Consider the following 19,116-nt stretch of genomic DNA (forward strand, 5'->3'; position numbering starts at 1 on the left):
CGAGGTCAGAGTCCTGCCCTCATGGGAACAGCAGAAGACAAATAACCAGAGGTATCCCAAGTGGGTTTGAGCAGCTTTTCCTTGGAAAGGGAGGAAAACTGAGAGCTCCAGGGTATGCAAGTAATAGAATACTTCTGTCCATGAGAGCTCAATGCAAATTTGATGGTGGGCTTTTAGCTTTTGTTTAATCTGTCTTTTTAAGCCTCTCTCTGTGTCACCCCTAATCAGCATCAGCCTGCTCTGGGAGCTGCTGGTACTGTGCTGCAAACTGCAGAAGAGCTTTTCTGATCTTCCCAGGTGGAGGTGTGGTCCAGTGGGGTGTCCTGGTCTAAGACAGACTAAAGCAGTCAGTTGTTATTAATCTGAATGTAGAGTTTCGACTGGCAGCTTTGACACAGTGGTTGTTTAGGGGGTTTTTAATAGATATATTGGCAGTTATTTGTTGTGGCTTAGGTTACCAATCCTTAAAACTGTGAATGTATTTTTCTAACGTACAGACTTTTTCCTCTTGCAGGGGATTTTTCCTGCAAATTATATTCACTTGAAAAAGGCAATTGTCAGTAACAGAGGGTGAGTATTTTTCCTTCTTTTTAAGAAGCTCCGGTGCTTTTTATCTAGAAGGGAAACAAATAATTATTGAAACTTAGAGATGTTTTAGTTCATTGTATCTTTTTTGTGTATGAGCGTTTGAAAATTAAATATAGTTCTACAGAGTTGGGGGGATGGTTTGTTTGTTTTTAATATAGCAAGAATCAAGTCTGATGGTTACTCTTGTTTGCTTTGGCTCACAAAACTGGAACTTTAGAGGTATCATCTGAAACACATGCATTTAAAGAACTCTACTTATATTCTTCCATTTCTGCTTGTTCTCTCACTGGCAAAATACTGTATTTTCCTGTTTCTTATGGAGGCACCAGTCGGTAGACAGCCCATCTCATTTATCTACAGATTTTCAGAGTCATAGCTGGCAGGTAGCTGTGTTCCCTTGAACCTTTTCCGAAGGATCCAGCCCTCCTCACCTCACCCAAAGAATGACTGAAGTGCACTGCTGAAGACTTCTGCCTTTCTCTTTCTTTGTAGCTCGTGTGTTGCTGGCAGTGGGTTTATTTCAGTTCGTGTGGATAACAACACTGGTGGCAATGTCATGTCAGGGGAGTTACTGACTGGGGGCTCTGCAACCTGCAGAGTTTCCTGTGAGGTTGACTGAGACTCCTGAAATCACTATCGTGTGTTTTCACTGCTGCTTTTACTTGCATATTCCAGATAAAGGCTGCTGTGGGGAGATTTATAATTGCAATGTTTCAGACACTGACCTGAGGCAACAAATTAAATGTGGAAGATAAAATGTATTAAATGACACTTAGTGAACTACCTGCAGAAAAACAGGTGACTTCTGATAGTCTTGAATTATAGATTTGTTCCCAAAGTGCCTCAGTAAAGGTTGTAAGGGCAGCTGTAATACTGACGCTTCATAATTTTGGGGTGTAATAAAATGATACCTATTGCATAGAATAACCACTCCTAATGTGTACTCTCCTCAGGGGAAGGAGCAGTTCCCTGTGATGTGTAGTTAATTAGTCCCTGATGTTAGTTTAGAGTTTGTGAAGGGCAACCAGTTCAGGTACTTATTAGAAAGCTGATATACTGTTTAAAAGTGTCAAAGCCTCATGCTCCGACTGATACAATAGAATGTCGTGCAGCTCCTGAACCAGAGGGGCACAGGTATTTCACGTTTTGTTTAAGAGCCCTATATTTCAGAATATGTTTCGAGTACCACTATAAACACTTGTGAAATAACAGAGCATGTGTTGAACCTCCAGGTAGCTGGACACCACGCAGCTCATGCCCCCTGCCCTCCCCAAACATCCCTGGAGACTTCCAGGGCCTGTCCCAGGGCTGGAGCACCCCTGCTCTGAGGACAGGCTGGCAGAGGTGGGGTTGTTCAGCCTGGAGAGGAGACAAGTGATGCCTAGGGAAGGCTGACCTGAACCTGAGACTGGATAGAGCTAGAGAATAAAGCAGTTATTTATTAACAGGCCTCTAGGATGCACCTTGGGCAGGACGAGAGCCTGACCCCTACACCCAGTGTGGACTAAGCATGGTCACAAAATGGCAGACCAGTCGTGAGGTGGCATTTTTATAAGTTTTGGTCCAGTTGCATATTGGGGTTTAACTGTCCAATTACAGCTTCAGGTTGTGAGGTCTCATGCTTCTTGTTTTCTCTCTTCAGCCCACCCTTGTTTGTGCTTTTGGGCCTGAAAGTTGTCCTTGGTCTTCAGAAGGAAAAGGATTTGTTTTGTCTCCCTGCTCTGTGAAGAGAGCTGACTGACATTTTATTTGAGGCTCAGAACTGCACCCCTGGGCAGCACAGAATCTGAAATACATGAAAGCTCAAACTTAAGGCATCAGAAGGCTCTGGACAGAGCTGCTTGTGTCCTTTCAGTATCTAAAGGGGGCTTGTGAGATGATGGGGACAGGGCTTTTGGCAGGGTCTGTAGGAATCAGACAAGGGATGACCGTTTACATTTAAGGAAGACGTATTTTAGGCTGTGGGTAGTGAAACCTTGGCATAGTTTGCCTAGAGAAGCTGTAGCTGCCCCATCCCTGGAAGTGTCCAAGGCCAGGTTGGATGGGGTTTGGAGCAACCTGGACAGTGAAAGGTGTCCCTGCCCATGGCTGGGGGTGGAATGAGATGGGCCTTGAAGTCCCTTCCAGTCTAAACCACTCATGTGGTTCTCCTTTAATGGTTTTGGAAAATGTTTACCACAAAGGAGCAGGTTTTATTCTTTAAATTAGAGGATAGATCCCTCAGATTTCATCTGCAGTGTTGAAAAAGCCTTCTGGATAGGACAGGTTAGTAGACAGCAGGTATTTTGGGTAGTTTTGATATTGGCTAACATTATTGGAGGGGGGAAAAAGGGGTGGACTGGCTTAGGGACAGGACCCAAATTGTGAAGGACCCCACTCTACAGGCAAGTTAATTAAACATGCTGTAGTAATGAAAACTTTCCGTTGACCTTGATTAGAATGAAATGATGTATTTTGAACAGGTAACCAGGAAATGCTTCACATAAGCTTAATCTTGGGGAATGTAATGGAGGAGCAGTTGCTATGACTCTGGAGTTGCTTCAGTTTTACAACAGACAAAATGATCCTCTTAAGATGTTCTCCTTATGTTGAACGAATTCAGGTTCTAGAATTCTACAAATTACTGTGCTGCCACATTTCTTTTTTTTTTTTTTTACTTTTTCCAGTGTACATTTCCTAATTTCCCCCCTCTTTTTCTACAGGCAATATGAAACAGTTGTTCCTCTGGAAGATTCTGTAGTGACTGAAGTCACAGCAACGCTGCAGGAATGGGCCGTGCTCTGGAAACAGCTGTATGTGGTAAGAGCAGTGCTCCTCTCCTTGCACATCTCTAATACCCTGGGAGAAAGGTTGCCTGCCTTTGTGCATTCAAAATCCATCAGAATCAAAATCAGAATTGTTGGATTCCTTGTATATAATAGGGATTCCCTAACTGCAGCAGAATGGATCATGGGAGAGTCACGTGGGCTACACTGGAAATTTCTGCCCTTCTGAAATTCTACCTTTAGATCTGACAACTTCATTGTTATTAAAAAAGGCAACGATTTTGAAGTGCTATTAAAAATGTAAGAAATAATATAATACTTCTGTAAGTCCCGTCAAAGACTTCAAAAATTATTCAGCACAGTTTGTAAGTAGTTGTTTTAGTGTCTAGAGTCTGAAAGGAGAAGAGCTCAAACTATGGGAGGTTTTATACAATTGTTCTTCTATAAATTAGAAGTAAACACCAGGATAAGCGTATTGAATTCTATACACATCTTTTTTATATAATTTTCAGTTGCTGCCATGTAATGTCTCCTGCTTTCATCCTTCTTCTTTTCTTGCATTTTAATAGCCAAAGTTCATGACACTGCAGATAAAAAACTTGAACATTTGAAGGTATTTTTTTCCTGCTTTTTATTTTCTCTTTTTAGCTGAGTAATTGCAAGTCTTAGGATTAGGATCAAGAACTGTAGATGGTCTAAGCTTCCTTTAGAGAAATACCTTTACATAGAGCTGCAGCAGCCTTGTTTCCTCGTTTAAACCTGCAGTGGGAGCAGTTACACGTCTAGGAAATAAACCCAGGAATGATCCAGTGGAAGGAGTTTAGTGCATCTCCAGCATAACCAGCTGCCTTCTGAACTTCAAAAAAAAAATCAGCTCTTATGGAATCAGTTTTACTCTTGATGGTCCTGATTCTTCTGTGGGGTCAGATGTCCCTGTAGGCCTTTTCTTGGAAAGGAGCATCTGATCTAATGGAGGAGGGGCAGGGAACGTGGTATATACCATGTTTTATACCATTCTTTATGCCTAGTACTCCTCCTTTTTCCATTGCACATACTTACCTCTCTGGTGTATGGGAATAAAGTCATCTTTTCTATTTTCTTCCTGTAAGATTTTTTTTTTCTCCCCCTCTCCCCAGTGTCAGCTGAAGATAACAGTAATATTGGCAATGGTATTAAATTGGAAAAAGGGGAACCATTTTACCTACAAATGTGTTAAGCTTTCTTTCTACTAAAGTATTTCTTTTTTATTGTTAACACCAGTTCCTTGAGGGGAAGGAGGGAGAAAGCTGTAGCTATAAACTTTCATTTACTGATTTTTCTTTCTGGGACTGCTTTCTATTGTAGCTCATTATATTTCTTATAACATTGCACAAAGCATTATTATATTCTTAAATAACGGGAAAGAATTTACTGTTCTCATAGAACTTTGGAAGGAAGCATCTGCTCCATGATGAAAGAAACTGGCAGAGTTTCTGAGTAGAAAATACATTGTTTTGTGTTGTGGGGTATTTTTTTCCAAAAACTTAAAAAAATTAAAAATTCTAATATAGAAATAATCGCAGAATTGTTTCAGTTGGAAGAGACTTCTTGGGATCATTAGCTGCCTTCTCAAGCAGGGCCAGCAAGACCAGGCTGACAGGGCTGCCCCAGCCTGGTTTTGAGTTCCTTCTGAATGGAGACTCCCCAGCTTCTGTGGGCCAAGCTGCCAATGTTTGAGCACCTTCAGGGATTTCTTCTCTCCAGGCCACTGATACAGTACCACAGCTTTCCTGGCAGAAGAACAATTTTCACCATGGTTAAGTGGGTACCGGACATTTGTCCCATGTGTGGGCTGTACATTGGAATCCTGAGGAAATGCACTGAGGTGCCTGTGGCAGAGCTGGGATTACAATTTTATCCTTGGTGTTCACGCTGGAAGCTGTGTAAGGACATACCTTAAATTATATTGAAAGACTAAATGGAAATCCTTGTTTGTTGTTGGATCAGCACCGGCAGAAATTTTTATTGTTTCCGAACTGTAATAAGAATCATCTAAGAAATGTAATTAACGTTATTTATGGTGCGGCTGTGCCTAGTCAGCTTTGTAGAAAAATTACTTATTGTGGGGGAAATTCAAGTGCTGGTTATTGCAAAGACACTCTCACTAGGTCAGTGTCTGCCAAGGGCCCTTCTCTGATCAGTGGGGCTCCCAAACAATGTGGCAGCCTCTCTGAATGTCTCTAAATAGGCTCGAATGTTCATCTCGTGCTTTTTGGTGGAATCCCTACCTGGATTATGGTTTGAAAGACCAAGTTGGTTCCAATTAAAAATTCCCAGCAATTACCTTGGTGATGTTGTTGGGGTGTATTGTAAGGTTTGTATTTGTTTCTCAGTTAAACAATGGGAGCTGGGGTGTAATACCCAGGAAACCTGCAGTGATTCAAACGCTGCCTGGAGCGGGATTTTATGTTGTTCCAAGATAAGGAAGTTCTGCTGACAGAAAATTGGAGGCAGGAGGAGAACAGTGAGAAACGGAAGGGTGAAGTAAAGCACAGCTTTGAGACAGTTATAGAAAATTAGTTGGTGTAAAATGTTGGGAATCTTCCTCATTTCCTTCTGAGCACAGAGTCCGTGCTAGTACTGGGAATAAACTGCAGGGGGAAGCTTGAATGGGTTTGAGTTTCGGGAGTTGTGCAGCAATTTCAGTTTAGATTTCTGAGAAATATATGTTCAAAGGGTTACCCTGAGATCATTGCATTACACAGGGCTGTGATATTCTTGTAATTTTTGCTGTCAAGGTGAAAGCCAGGTTTTAGTCTGAGGAGAAAAAGGCATTTGTCTGTAATGAGTTCACAGAGAAAGGGCTGTGCCTGAAATCAGTTTGAAACAGGAAGATGTGTGATGTGTTCTTTGCTTTGCTGTGATAATGAATTATGCTCTGAGTAGTTGGATTCTGATCCTATAACTCTTTAAATGCTGACAAAACAGCAAGTTTTTTGAAAATGCCAGAGGTTTTTCTCCATTTGGAAAGCAATACAAATAAAACTGATGGAAACCATCAGAATCTGTTATTTACATGGGATAGGATTTTTAGCAAAAAATATGACCTTGTTAAAAGTTCTGTGCCTACTTAAAAATAATCTTTTTTTTTAATAATTGAGTAATCAAGAATAGAACTTAAATATTTATTATTTAATAAAGGAGTAAAGATGATATGAATTTAATGGTTCTGGGGACAGACTTTTTAGCAGGGCCCATAGTGATAGGACAAGTGGTAATGGTTTTGAAGGAAAAGAGGTCAGATTCAGACTAGATACAAGGAAAAAGAGTTATACTGTGAGGGTGGTAAGGACCTGGCACAGGGTGCCCAGAGAAACTGTGGCTGCCTATCCCTGGAAGTGTCCAAGGCCAGGTTGCATGGGGCTTGGAGCAGCCTGGGACAGTGGAAGGTGCCCCTGCCCATGGCAGGGAGTGGAACTGGGTGTGCTTGAAGGTCTCTGCCAACCCAAACCATTCTGTGATTCTATCTAAAGAGCACATTTCCCCCTATTTCACTATGTAATCCGTGTGCAGACAAGGCAGTGTCATGCCACTGAAAAATGGAAAGCAGTTCTTTGCCTTCTGATCTGCCTGTATGCAGGCTGTATCCTGGATCCAGGCTTCCAGAGGTGAGCACTGAAACAATGAGGTTTTGTAGTTACTTTCTAACAAAAAAAGCCACTATAGTTCTGTTTGACCTAGTTGGTTTGGGTTTTCCTACTTTCACTGCTGTTGTAAAAATCACTGGGAGGAAGTTCACTGAGTGTGGATCTCAGTGTTTAGAATCTGCACTATGTAGCCACTGGAGTTGACGATAGTGTGGGTTACTGCTAACCACACAGGTGCGTGTGTTTGGGTACTGTCAGGAGGTGCACAGACACAGCATCTTGTGTTGTTATTTTGCCTGGTTTCAGTACTCTCCCTTGTTCTTTGGATTCATTTGGACACAATAACTATGTCCTTTTGTGGAAGCCTAAGAAATTTCAAAGAGGGTTTTACTTATTGTTTCCCAGTATTGCAAAGGCAATAAGCAAAAGATGCCGGTGATTCCCTTCCCCCATGCTGTACTTAATTTGGAGTGGAGGAGGAAGGAAAAGTGAGATTATTAGTGTACCTCTGTGAGCAGCTGAGCCTGTTCTTGTGCCTGCTTTGAAGGGACAAGGAAGAGAGCGGAAAAGCAAGAGCAAACCTTGGGGAGACTTGTTTAGGCACAGAGGTGGATAAAGATGCAAAATTGCATTCGTTACAGTGAAATGGGTGTGTGCAGCTCTCGGGTAGCTGCCCACACCAGTCTACTGACTTCTGTTGAGACAGCAAAATGATACCAGTAAGGTTGTTAACTTTCTCTCTTAGCCTGTATGTGTTGATAAGATTTGTTATTTTTATACTACTTCTAAATAAAGGATCTGCAAGTTCCCTGTAAGCTTTTGTTAATTAGGTCAAACAAGACTCCTGTGAGTTTTTAAGTCAGCTAAGGAGATCACTGAAACTCACTGTTGGTGCACAGTAGCTATTTTAACTGTGAAAAAATTCCTCAGAGTCTAAGATGTGATGTGAGGACTATTTCTGTTGAAGGAGCAGATGACTGTGGAGAGACCAAACATAATTGCCCAATTTAGAGTTTGGTCAGATCAATAACGTTCTTTTGCTACTTTTACTTATGCAAAGGGGAGCGGGGGATGTGTGGGGAGACTTCTTGTCTGCTTTCAGGAGTAAGACCTAATGGTGTTGGGAATAGATGGAATTTTTGCCAGCTCAGTGTGAAACCAATTTTCCATTGGCTCCATTTAAATTTCCTAAGGGATCCTATTAAGGAACGGAGTGGGTAGCAGGACTTGATGCAATTGCAGCTATGTGATTTGGGTGGTTTTGGGTGTCCCTAAAATTGAAGCACTAGTTAAAACTCATCTTGAAAAGTGCCATTCACTGAATCACTAAGGTAGTTTACTCTTATGGGGAGTGTTCTAGGAGACATTTTTATTCAGTGAGATGTGCTTTGCTCCATATCTGATATAACATGGAATTGCTGATGCATTTTCTGAAATGCGTAGACAGGAAAAAATGTGACATGACCTAAAATGGATGTGCTGCATCAGAAGGTTTCCCTTCAAGGAACAGAATTCCTTCAAGTCAAGGCTGAGCATACTAAATGCACTCTTAAATTTTGTGCAAGCAAACACCTAGAAAATGAGGTATTTGTACCAAGACAGATGTACAGAAACACTATTGGTTGTATACATGGCCTTCTTTCCTCTTTCTCATTTTCATGCTATCTTCAAGGTTACCTTGAAGGAAAATTCCTTTAGGGTGATTGTTCAGGTTTGTGAGAGTCATTTTAAAAGAGTCTGAAGAGCTTGTCTGGCCTCAGTTGACACTAACAGAGAGACTCAGTTATCACTTTAGAAGACAGGAATCTGGATAATAGTGTTCAGCAGGATATTTTTATATCTTTCTATGTTTGGAGTGAAGAATGAACCTTCGTGGAGTGACCAGGAACTCAGATAGGAGTTTGCAGCAGCTGATAGTCTCCTGAAGTGCTGCACAGCATCTGTGGGAAACTAAGAGTAAATATTTCCACTTCCAGGAGCATCTAGTTCTTCAGTTCCTCAGAGGGAACAGTGCACTGAGAAATCATCTCATTGCTTAGCAACTGAATCTGAGGCTTTTATTGCAGATTTGTTATTTGATTACTAGAAAATACTTGAAGTTTTTACTTGATTGGGTTGTGATGGGTGTGTGCAGAATGATTTGGAGAATGCAGAATGATGAACACTTCAGCATTGTATGCTGAAGGTGGATATTTTCATAATTCAGTATCTTTACTCACAGAGGGGGAAGCTGGAGATAAATCATGGAATATTACACGCTGGAAGTGACCTTGAAATATCATCTGGCCCAGCCTTTTGTCAGAAAGGGATCTGACATGAGATTATGTGACGCCCTTTCCAAATCCAGTGAATGGTTCTTCTTATCAAAAGCCGTTTCTTTCTTATATTGTGATGAAAACTCTCCTGGTGCAATTTACCCCATTGCCCTGTGTCTCCTTGTGGACAGAGAGCCTCCATCCTCTTAGGGAGGCTGTGCTGGCACTGCAGTACTGGGTTGGGATTCACAGGGAGAAAGGACCCAGCTGCTTTCATCTTTCCTCACAGGCCAGGATCTGCAGCCCTCACATCATCTTTGTGCCCCTCCCCTGGACCTGCTCCAGTCTGTCCCATCTTTCTTGAATTGTGGGGACCAGAATAAATACCTCAGTGTAAGCATGTCACAGTGTGATTTATATCTGCTCATTATCTTAAGCAATTAGAAGGTTTTGTAGGTAAAATCAGAAACTTTTATGCTGCTTAGGTGTGTTGGAAAGTTGAGTAGAAGCCCTTCTCTTGCCTTGTCAAATTGAGGCTTGAATTTACATCTATTTATTAGTTATGGTTTCTTGGAGGTCTTTAGTGGATGTCATGACCTCTCTCTACATTTCTTTCTTGGAAGAGCAGTATTCATGTAGAAATCACACTTAATGTTTATTAGATTCCTGCTGTAAAATGCAATCCATTTTAGTATTTCTCCCCCTAGCACTAACTTGCTGAAGTTCAGTTCGAGTGCTTCATATTTCCAGGTTATAGCAGGTTCCCCCTTTTTTTTCTTCCTTAATTTTAAGAAATTTTATGTAGTCAGTCTCTCATACTTGATTTGTGGAGGACTCTGAGCTCTAAGTAATTAAAAGTAAGTGTAAGTTTTTAGGACAGTAAAATAAAATTAGTTTTTAAGCAGGTCTTATACCATTAAAATCTGAAAATCTATTTTAATTGATTTGAAAGTTACTTTGCTTTGAAGACCACAGGGTATTATGGCAGTTTCTTGAGTTTAAACAACAGTATAGCAAGGAGCTGTATATGCAGTGCCTTTCATTTACTGCCACATACAGATTTATGGTATCATTTAAGATTATTAGGGTCAACTAGACAGTTTTCATGTATTTTCAAACAAACAAAAGGTTGACTATAAAACAAAAACTGTGAACTATCAATCAAACTGTGTGGGAGGAATATATGTTTTGAGTTACCATGGAGATGGATGGATTTTAATAGATTGTAAAAGCAGAGACAGAATTAAATGTAAGTCACCTTCTGGTGTCCTTTGCAAGTAAGTCCTGCTGTGACAAATGACATGCAGGGTATTTTATAATCTCTTGCTTTGTAGGGAAATGTTATTTAGTCATTGATATGGGAGGTTCTAATACGGTCTTTTATTTTGGTAAATAGAACAGAGTAGTTGTATTATTGATGCTGACATTCATAGCAAATTGTGTGGAGATTTGGAGGGGGTTTTTTAGATGAAATTTTTCAAGTATTAGCTGATTTGTAGTTAACAAGGAGCTCTTGCCTCTTAGAACAGTATCCAGTGTGCATGCTGCAAGCAGTGCTACAGTACACATGTAAAGTGCTTGTGTGATATTAAAACATGGGAATTTGATTTTATTGGATGCTGGTTTAAGACCAGCTGGAAGAAATCAACAGGGAAACAGAATTTTCTCAGGGGGAACCAGTGGCTGAACCTGCAGATGATTTCAGTTTCTTTTGCACTGTAAACATACTGAACATTGAATTACATTAAATAAAGGAAAGAATGTTTTAATCAAAAAATTGAGCAGAAGTTTGAGAGCTGCTTCCTCTGTCACTGAAGAGAATCACCTGAACTGGTCCAAGTCTGCTGATGTTATAGAACTGCATTTGAAATAGAGGCAAGTGGTAGTGTGGTTTGGCTTTAGTATTCCAAAGATGTATTTTGAGAAAACAGAGCAATTTGGTTTGGTTTTAAAAGAACAAAAATCAAGAGTGGGGGATAAGGGCTAGGAAAGACTGGCAATCTGGTGTTTTGGAGGGAGTGAACAAGGTGCTGTCCATGGATAGAGCTTACAAAGCAAAAGGCTGATCATCTCTAGTGGGCATTTACTGGAACTAAAAAGACAGTTTTGATTTAACTTCATAGAAGACAGAAAATGTTTTTTTGGTAGGGAAGCAAAGAACATCTGTCCTTTTGGCAGCCTGAATGGCCCATGTGGTATCAAGAAGTGTCCTTCCTCTTATCCTGATTTGTGTCACTTTCTGCCGGTTCTATCCTTAAGCCAGAGAAAAAGGCAACTAGCATATAACAATTACAATGATTCATAGTTATGGTAGTTTAAATATATATATAACAAAATTATATTTGTTTCCTAAGAGGAGTGGGTAGCAGAAAGTTTCACAGGTGAGAGGGGTAGAAAAAAAATCAGTGTTCTGTGGTTCAGTGTAGCACAAGTGGACTAAGTCCTTGTGACTGGAGTGACAGCGAGCAAACACTGAGGCTGCAGCAGTGGACAGCCAGCTGCCAAATCTGATTGCTCTGCATTGTTGCATTTGGCTGGAGAGGAGGCACTGGTTGATAAACAAACAGGAAAAAAATGCATCTTAATTTAAAAACTCAGAAGTAAGCCTGGCAATTAATTTTATATGAGGTATTAATGGTGCCGTGAAAATATTCAAGATTATTAAAGACCTGTTTCTTCTTTCTTATTTCAACTTCCATCCACATGACTGGCTATAATGTAGGGATAATAGGTAAGTTAGAACTGTTCTAGAGGATTAAGCAGGGTGGCAAAGGCAAACATCCCAAGAACCAGGGGTGGTCCCAGTCCAGTCTGCTTTGTCACTAAGGGTTCTGATCAGAACTTCAATCTCTCTGTAAAACCAAGGTAATACATCTCTAGTCTTGCAGACGTTTTCATAAAAATATTGTAGGTTTGAAACACTTGGATGCTCAGTAGAAATATTAGGAATGGGAAATATCTACCTTTATGGTAAGGTTTGAATAATTTTTAGTGAACTGAGCCCTAAGAACTGTATGTTGAGCCACAAATGATAATGATATTCTGAATGGTTGTTCCTGGGTCAGTCAAAATAAAGAGAGGTTCTGGATGTGGTCATACCATCAAACACTACTGTAAAGTACAGACAGAGGAAGCAAGGCTGATTTCAGCTCTTGTTTATCCACATTTTCTTGAGTTCTTGACTTTTTCTTTAAGCAGATTTCTCATAACACAGTTTTTTGTGACTGTTAGAATGAAGAAGGGGAAAACTAATATAAATTGTGTTTTTGGAAACTGCTCACATAATTTCTTAAATGGTTGTTGTTACATCTTTATTTTTAAGCTAATAATGATTAATGGCCTTTGGAGAAATGTGTTCTCCTTTCAGAAATTCTTCTGTCTGTTTCCTAAAGCTTTATTATTTGATATAAATTAATCATGCTATGTTTTACACATAGAGATTGCTTAAAATAGAAGGAATACAAAGAAAGGGAAATGAAATTGGGAGAGATTTCTGAGAGAGTACTGGAACTCAGCTTCTCGTAGTTTTTTTGTGTTCGTCTTCCTGTAAATTTCATGGTGGTTTTGCTTCATTTTTAATTTAGAGTAGAGCCTTGTGCTTGCTGGTTGGTCATAGATACAGCTTTGGGTTCAGTCATAAAAGTTGATTAAATATAAAAAGCATTCTGATTGCCAAGTTTGATTTCCAAGTCTTTAGTTGCTGCCACTGCCATCATTGTACTGTTTAGTGAGAAAGTTGTTTTTTTCCCCTCAAAGGCAGTATGTCATTTTCTAACATACAATCAGAGCATCTATCAGATGATATGATGAATTAACTCCAAAAGGTATTTAGGACACCCTAACAGTTTATAAAACAGATTCTCATTTCTTTTTACTGCCAGTGCTCACTGCCACTAATAGGTCAAGATCCAGTGTGTTTAGATGAGATCCAGTACGTATTACAGAAAAAACTGTCACTGGAATACTGGAAAACATAAATTGTGTAGGATTATATGAATTTCTGATAATATACCTGGGACTCTTTGTATCAGTGGCTTCCTGTGGCTGTGGTCTGTAGTTTGTGTTGCTGCAATACCAACTGCTGCTGGCAAGGACACAGCGAGAGCTGGAGGTGCCCCAGCATGCCCAGCCAGATCCTGCATCCCCCAGGGCAGTGGCTGAGGGGCTTTGGGGTGTTGCCCAGCAGCTGCAGAGACCCAGGAAATCCAGGAACTTCCCCTACTGTAGGAATGAGGGAGAAGGAATAGCTTTAGGTTCAAAGAACTTTAGTTGCTTATGAAAATGGTATTTAAGGTCTACTCTTTGGTCAAAGTCTTACCCACAGCAGTTAAGATGGTGTGCTCGTGTGAATGGGCACAGGGCTTCCTAGGTCTCATATAACTATATTAATTCTTTTCACTGTGTTTTGCTGAGCTGGGTGTGAGGTTTGCAATCTCCCTGAGCTAAAAGAGCTTCTCATAAATCTGGAAGATGCTGAGCCTCGAGTTTGTTGTCTGAAGTGTGTGTTTGTTTCAGCAAAGCGACAGAAGTCTGAGTTCAAAGCGCTTTACAGAGCAGGGCAAACAGTGGTGTCTTTTATGTTCTTTGCTGTTCAAGCATTGGCTGTTTGATCTAAATGAAATTGTGGTTGATGGAGCAGATTTCAGTTTATTCTTCCTGCAGTGTCCTCAGAGTTGATGGAGGGTATGTGAATGCCTGTTCTGTAGTCTGTGCAAGAGGTGTTCAGGAGCAGAGCTGAGCCTGCATCCTGTCACAAGCAAAGGGACACTTACCTAACACCCCTCTGGGCTCTCCCCACTGCTGTGAGGCTGCACTGCTGCTGGAAGAGGCGGTTTGTCCCCTGCTGTCCCCTCCTGCCTGTGACATTCCCACCCTGCCCCTGAGGAAGCAGCAGTGGGGTGGGCACAGAGCAGTTGCTTGACAGCTGATCAGGAGTCTGAGCTTCCCCTCAGTTCGATCCAGTGCTCAGTGCCCTCCCAGTGATGCTTATCAAAAATGCAGCCTTATGATGATGATATTACTGAATCCGTGTCTTTAATTTAAGAATAATTCTTCCAACTTTCTTTTATAAATTAACTTAAGATCACTTTACTGTGTACAGGCACATAAACAGGCGTTACAGTCCTAGAAGTGATCCTTGGGTTGTACATTTCCACATCTGTTACTGACAGCACTTGATAATTTTTTAGGGTAAGCCAGTAAAGGTTTGAAGGTGGTAATTTTATTCTGGGAATCCATCTCTGCCTTTCTCTGTGGTTTTTTTTTTTTCAGTAGTCTCAGAATTACTTATTACTTGAGGTAATAATTAATGAAGTCTTTCTGGCCTGTACGTGACCTGGCAGGCTGTGCAGAGTGCACAGAGAAGCTGCCATTTTTAAGGGGTAAAGTAGTAACAATTTTGGTATCGAAATTTTTGTTTTGATCTGAATAGCTAAAGTTTAATTTGGAGTGCTTGTGGCCAGTTACCTTCCACTGCAGCTGCTCTGCAGGTGAGACTGTGCCCAGGGAGTGCCGGGTGCTGCTAAATGCCTTTACTGGTACTGTCAAATGGAGTTGTTATTTTCTCATTAGAGGGTCATGCTTGGAAAGCTGCTTAGATGGAATTTAATGAACTTCTAAAATGTAGCATGGAGTAGTGGCTTGGGACACTAAAATAAAATTATCTTATTTTCTGGGTAAACAGGGAAAGAGCAGCAGCAAAGATTTCTTTTTAATCTTTCTGACTGTGTGTTCACTAATGAAGGGGATGCTGTGAAGAAACTGGTGTGTGGCAGGTTTTCATGATAGTTAATGAAAATTACTATAAATAAAAACGTTAATTATGGAATAGTTGTTAGAATGGAAGAGAGGGAAGAGGAAAATCAGGTTTTACTCACTGTGTGGGTTTGGGTTTTCTTGTAACAACCAAACAACTTTATTGTATATAGGTATTATTAGTATATTTTAATTTCACTTAAATGTATGAGGTGATGGAAACCTTAGATCTTGGAAGTTATGAGACATGCTGGATCCTCAGAGATGTAGTGTACCTTTATATTTCCAAAATATAATTAAAAAAAAAAAAAAAAAGGAACTAACCTTCACTTTGAATAGGGAGGTGCCTGTTACATAAGAGGTGGTTTTTTTAGAAGACACCAAACCCTCTCTCTCACCTTTGTGGAGCTCTCAAAGCCTTGTGCAGGGTGGCAGCTCAGTTCAGGCTGGCTCATCGCTGTGCTCCGAGGAGCAGCCCCTGAGTCTGTCAGAACCCCTATCAATTATTCAGTGGCCTCAGATGTTCAACAGACAAAAACCCCGCCCTAAATACTGGGAAACTTTGATTTGTACTTTTCTGCAGTGAACTCAGCTACCCCATTTCTTCCATCTGACTCTTTCCCATCATCTGTCCCTTTTTGTATCCTTTTTTTTACAGGATCCCAATCTGAGCTTGTCATTAACTTTTCATCTCCCTTTCCCTGATTTCCTGTCAGGCACTTCCCAGTCAATCCCAGTCTTTATTTTGATGAAACTTCAGTGTGTATTCTTTTATCTCCTAAATTTTGTTGGGTATTTCTTGCTTTCCTAAATGACTCAGTTGTTGTTTAGTTGTTACTTTAACTTTTATGAAAGAGGACAATAGAAAAAGTGTTGACTTCATTTTTCCCACAGTTAAAAAATTTACTGGACAATTCATTTAGCTGCCAAGGAGTGATGTCAAGAGATGTTGCAGTGCTTGCTTGAAGGGGCAGAAGGGATAGGGAAACGGGGATATCCAGTTGCCTTTCAAAAAGGGAAAATATTGTGACCAAACAAGTGTTAAGAAGATACAAACCGAACAAGAAGTTTTCTGCCAGTTTTTGTCTGGTCCTTGTGTCACAGAGCAGAAACAGAATGGCAGTTTGTTTTTGGGGAACTAACAGCATCACTGACAAGTTTAGAGTCACGAGTACGATTTTAATGAGCCACTTAGGCTTGTTGTTGGATTTTGGTGTCATACTCTGAAGTAGCTGGTGAGTGTTCTGTCTCGGATCTGACAATAATTGCCAGGCTTGTCAGCTCTCACTGTGATACTGCTGCTGTCATCCTGTAAGTCTACATTAGAAGCACAGCTAAATGCAAGGCTTCTGTTTAACACTTATTCTGTTAACAGCATAGTATTCTGGAAGGAGCATAATTGTGATTTGATACTTCTCTTGAAGCCACTGCATTGCTGTGTTAACTAAAGAACAGAATGCTGGTATTAAAATAGTTGCAGGAAGAGGAAACATAGACATTGTGTACTTTCCATTTTTGAAAAGAATTCTCGTGTGAAGCAATCTAAACCAAATCTTTTCTAGTTGTCAGTTTTATTTATCCTAGGAAAGCCATACCCTCTTTTAAGATAAAATTTTTTATTACCTCTAACACATTCCACTGCTGTTTTCCAAGGGGATTTTTTTTGTCAGTAGATCTGGGAAATGCATATCAAGGTAGTTGACAGGCTTTACCCAAAAAAAAGCCAGAATTTTCTTACATGTACAATAAGCTGAAACATTTATACTTTGTGTTTAACATTTGTACATTTACACTTCCCAGTGCAAACGCTGGTACTATCTCAGCTGCTTTTTTGAGAACATTTCTGTGCAGTGAATGGCACCATTTTCTAAATGAGTTCCTCCATTTTATTAGAGGAAATGAAAGAGCTGTGCCTTATGGGACATCTTCTGCTAGAAGTCCTCAAGTTGACTTGGCCAAGGACCTTCTGATGGATTGAATAATCTAAGCCATCACCTTTCCTTTCCTTCTACCCCGCTACCCTATTACATCGAATCTCTTTACCAGTTTGAACTCAGACTAACAAAAAAATTAATTTTCTTCGATATGTATGAATTTTCTTGGCTGTGCAGAGGGAAGAAACGTGATTCTATAGCTCCTGCCATAGGAAAGATTGCAGTGCAACTCCATCCATGTTGCATCCATGAAGCAGAAGACAATTCAGACAGGAATTTCTGGTGGAATAAAAGGGCTGTGCTGCCACAGTGTCAAGTTTCAATGTCACAACTGAGTGCTTGCCAAGACAAAAAGTTTTTATATTGTTGGTAATAGTCTAATGGCAGAATTATTATTTTTGTAACTGCAGGCTCTTCTGTTGTGGAACTTGTTTGTTGCTGTGCTTGTTATCACCATCGTGGAGTTTCAGCTTTAAAAATCAGATAGAATTAGGTGAAGAACATTCTCCTGGCTCACAGGGAGTTTTACTGCTGTGTCTTCAGTTTTCCATGCACAGAATCACAACCGGATAGATTGGAAGGAACTTCTGGGGGTATCCAGTACAACCTTGTCCTCAAAGCAGACCCTATTAGAGCAGGTTGTTGAGGATCTTGTCCAGTTAAGTTTTGAATATTTTTGAGGAACCTGCATCTCTTGGAAAAAGTCTATTCTAGATTTTGACCACCCACAAGGGATAAACATTTTTCCTTTTATCTGGTTGGAATTTCCAGTAATTGATGCTATTAACTAACCCTCCCTTGACACAATTATTAAAGAAATTAACAGTGTAGAATTAAATCCAGTACTTACTAAGTGGTTTAAAAACAGATGAATTGATAAAAAAGCAGTTGAAAATGGAGAATTTTTATTCAGTGCTGCTGGTTGTAATAGGACCTGCAGGGATGTGTTCTAATCTGTTATTCACTAGTCTTATTAATAGAAATCAGGAGAAATCAGTGACATAGGAATTGCTGACGATGCAGAAATAGGAAGTTAAACAATGATTAGTTCAGAAATTGTGTGGTTTCTGTCAGATACTTGGCTCATTTAAACAGCACCGACTCCAATACGTCCAAATATAGAAAGGCCCCACAGATGGTGTTTGTGTCCTGAGGTGCAGTGATACTTAACATGATGAAACATTATTGATGCAAACCAATCTAACATCAGCCTCTTCCTTGCCTTTGACAGCTAAGAGGATAAGGAGTCTTGCCTTTCTAGACAGTGGGCATCTGGAGGGGCAGAGGGGGAGAATAATTGAAAAATTCTCTGTATAAATTAATGAGGTGATTGCTGGGCAGCTGCTACTGATTCTGCAGTGTCCTCCTCAGAATAGACGGGGAACAGCCAAAAAGCTTCAGAGGTGAGCCACGATGGCCAGGAGTCTTAGGAAGGGGTAACCACTTTAGCTTGTCTCATCCATTTGAGTCCTTTACAACAAGGTTATGTCTAGCTGTGGCATTTTCAACCTGTGCTTGTGTTACCTGCTTAAAAAAAAAAAAAAAAAAAAGTGCAACAGTGGATATTTTGCAGCCTCTCAAAAATTCAGTACTTTTTGGCCCATATGTGTTACAGGTTTTTTTTTTTGAAGCCTGTGCTCAATCTTCCCTCCTGCTTGTTATTCCTTATCCTATTTGCCATGAACAAGGGTAAGAGCTCATTTAATTTCTCTTTGCTGCAAATTTTTGATTTAAGTTACTTTTGTAATTTTTTTGCCATTTCTAGACTAAAAAGTCAGGGTCAAATCCAGCCTTTAAAAAATACCATGTTTTCTGGATATTCTCTATTATTGCTTGAAAGAATTACCTGTTTATCCACATCTTCTTGATGTATCAGATAAAAAAAGAGAGATAAATAAATGAAAGTAGAAAATAACATTCCAGCAGAAGCCTGACAGAGTGAAGAGATTACTTTGCGTATTTGCTCAGACAAACCGCAGCAGTTGAGTGAGGAGTCGGCCTATTGTGACTAGTAAATGGGTATGTGGAGGAGGGTTGCAGGTAGATGATTGATAATTGAGGTAATCTGTCAACAATCTGTCAGTTCTGTCAAAGAAAAAAAAAATAGGACAAAGCCCAGTATTTACAAAACAGAGCCATGCAAATTTGGAATAGTATTGCAGGTACTTTTTAATAATTAGGGTGATTAGCGATA

The 19,116-nt window shown here is 40.2% G+C and overlaps 1 protein-coding gene across 4 annotated transcripts in view; it reads left to right on the forward strand.

Moving 5' to 3' along the window:
• DOCK3 (dedicator of cytokinesis 3) overlaps positions 1-19,116 on the forward strand; it is a 184,611-nt gene that overhangs the window by 29,274 nt on the left and 136,221 nt on the right. For all 4 annotated transcript variants that reach the window (XM_066195815.1, XM_066195814.1, XM_066195818.1 and 1 more), the window contains exons 4-5: positions 515-570; positions 3,291-3,387. In XM_066195815.1, coding sequence (XP_066051912.1) covers positions 515-570; positions 3,291-3,387 — 153 coding nt within the window. The remainder of the gene's footprint in view (positions 1-514; positions 571-3,290; positions 3,388-19,116) is intronic.

The sequence above is a fragment of the Chamaea fasciata genome, unplaced genomic scaffold (genome assembly GCF_029207755.1).
Source record: "Chamaea fasciata isolate MVZ Bird 193981 ecotype frontalis unplaced genomic scaffold, bChaFas1.0.hap1 SCAF_13, whole genome shotgun sequence".
NCBI lineage: Eukaryota > Metazoa > Chordata > Aves > Passeriformes > Sylviidae > Chamaea > Chamaea fasciata.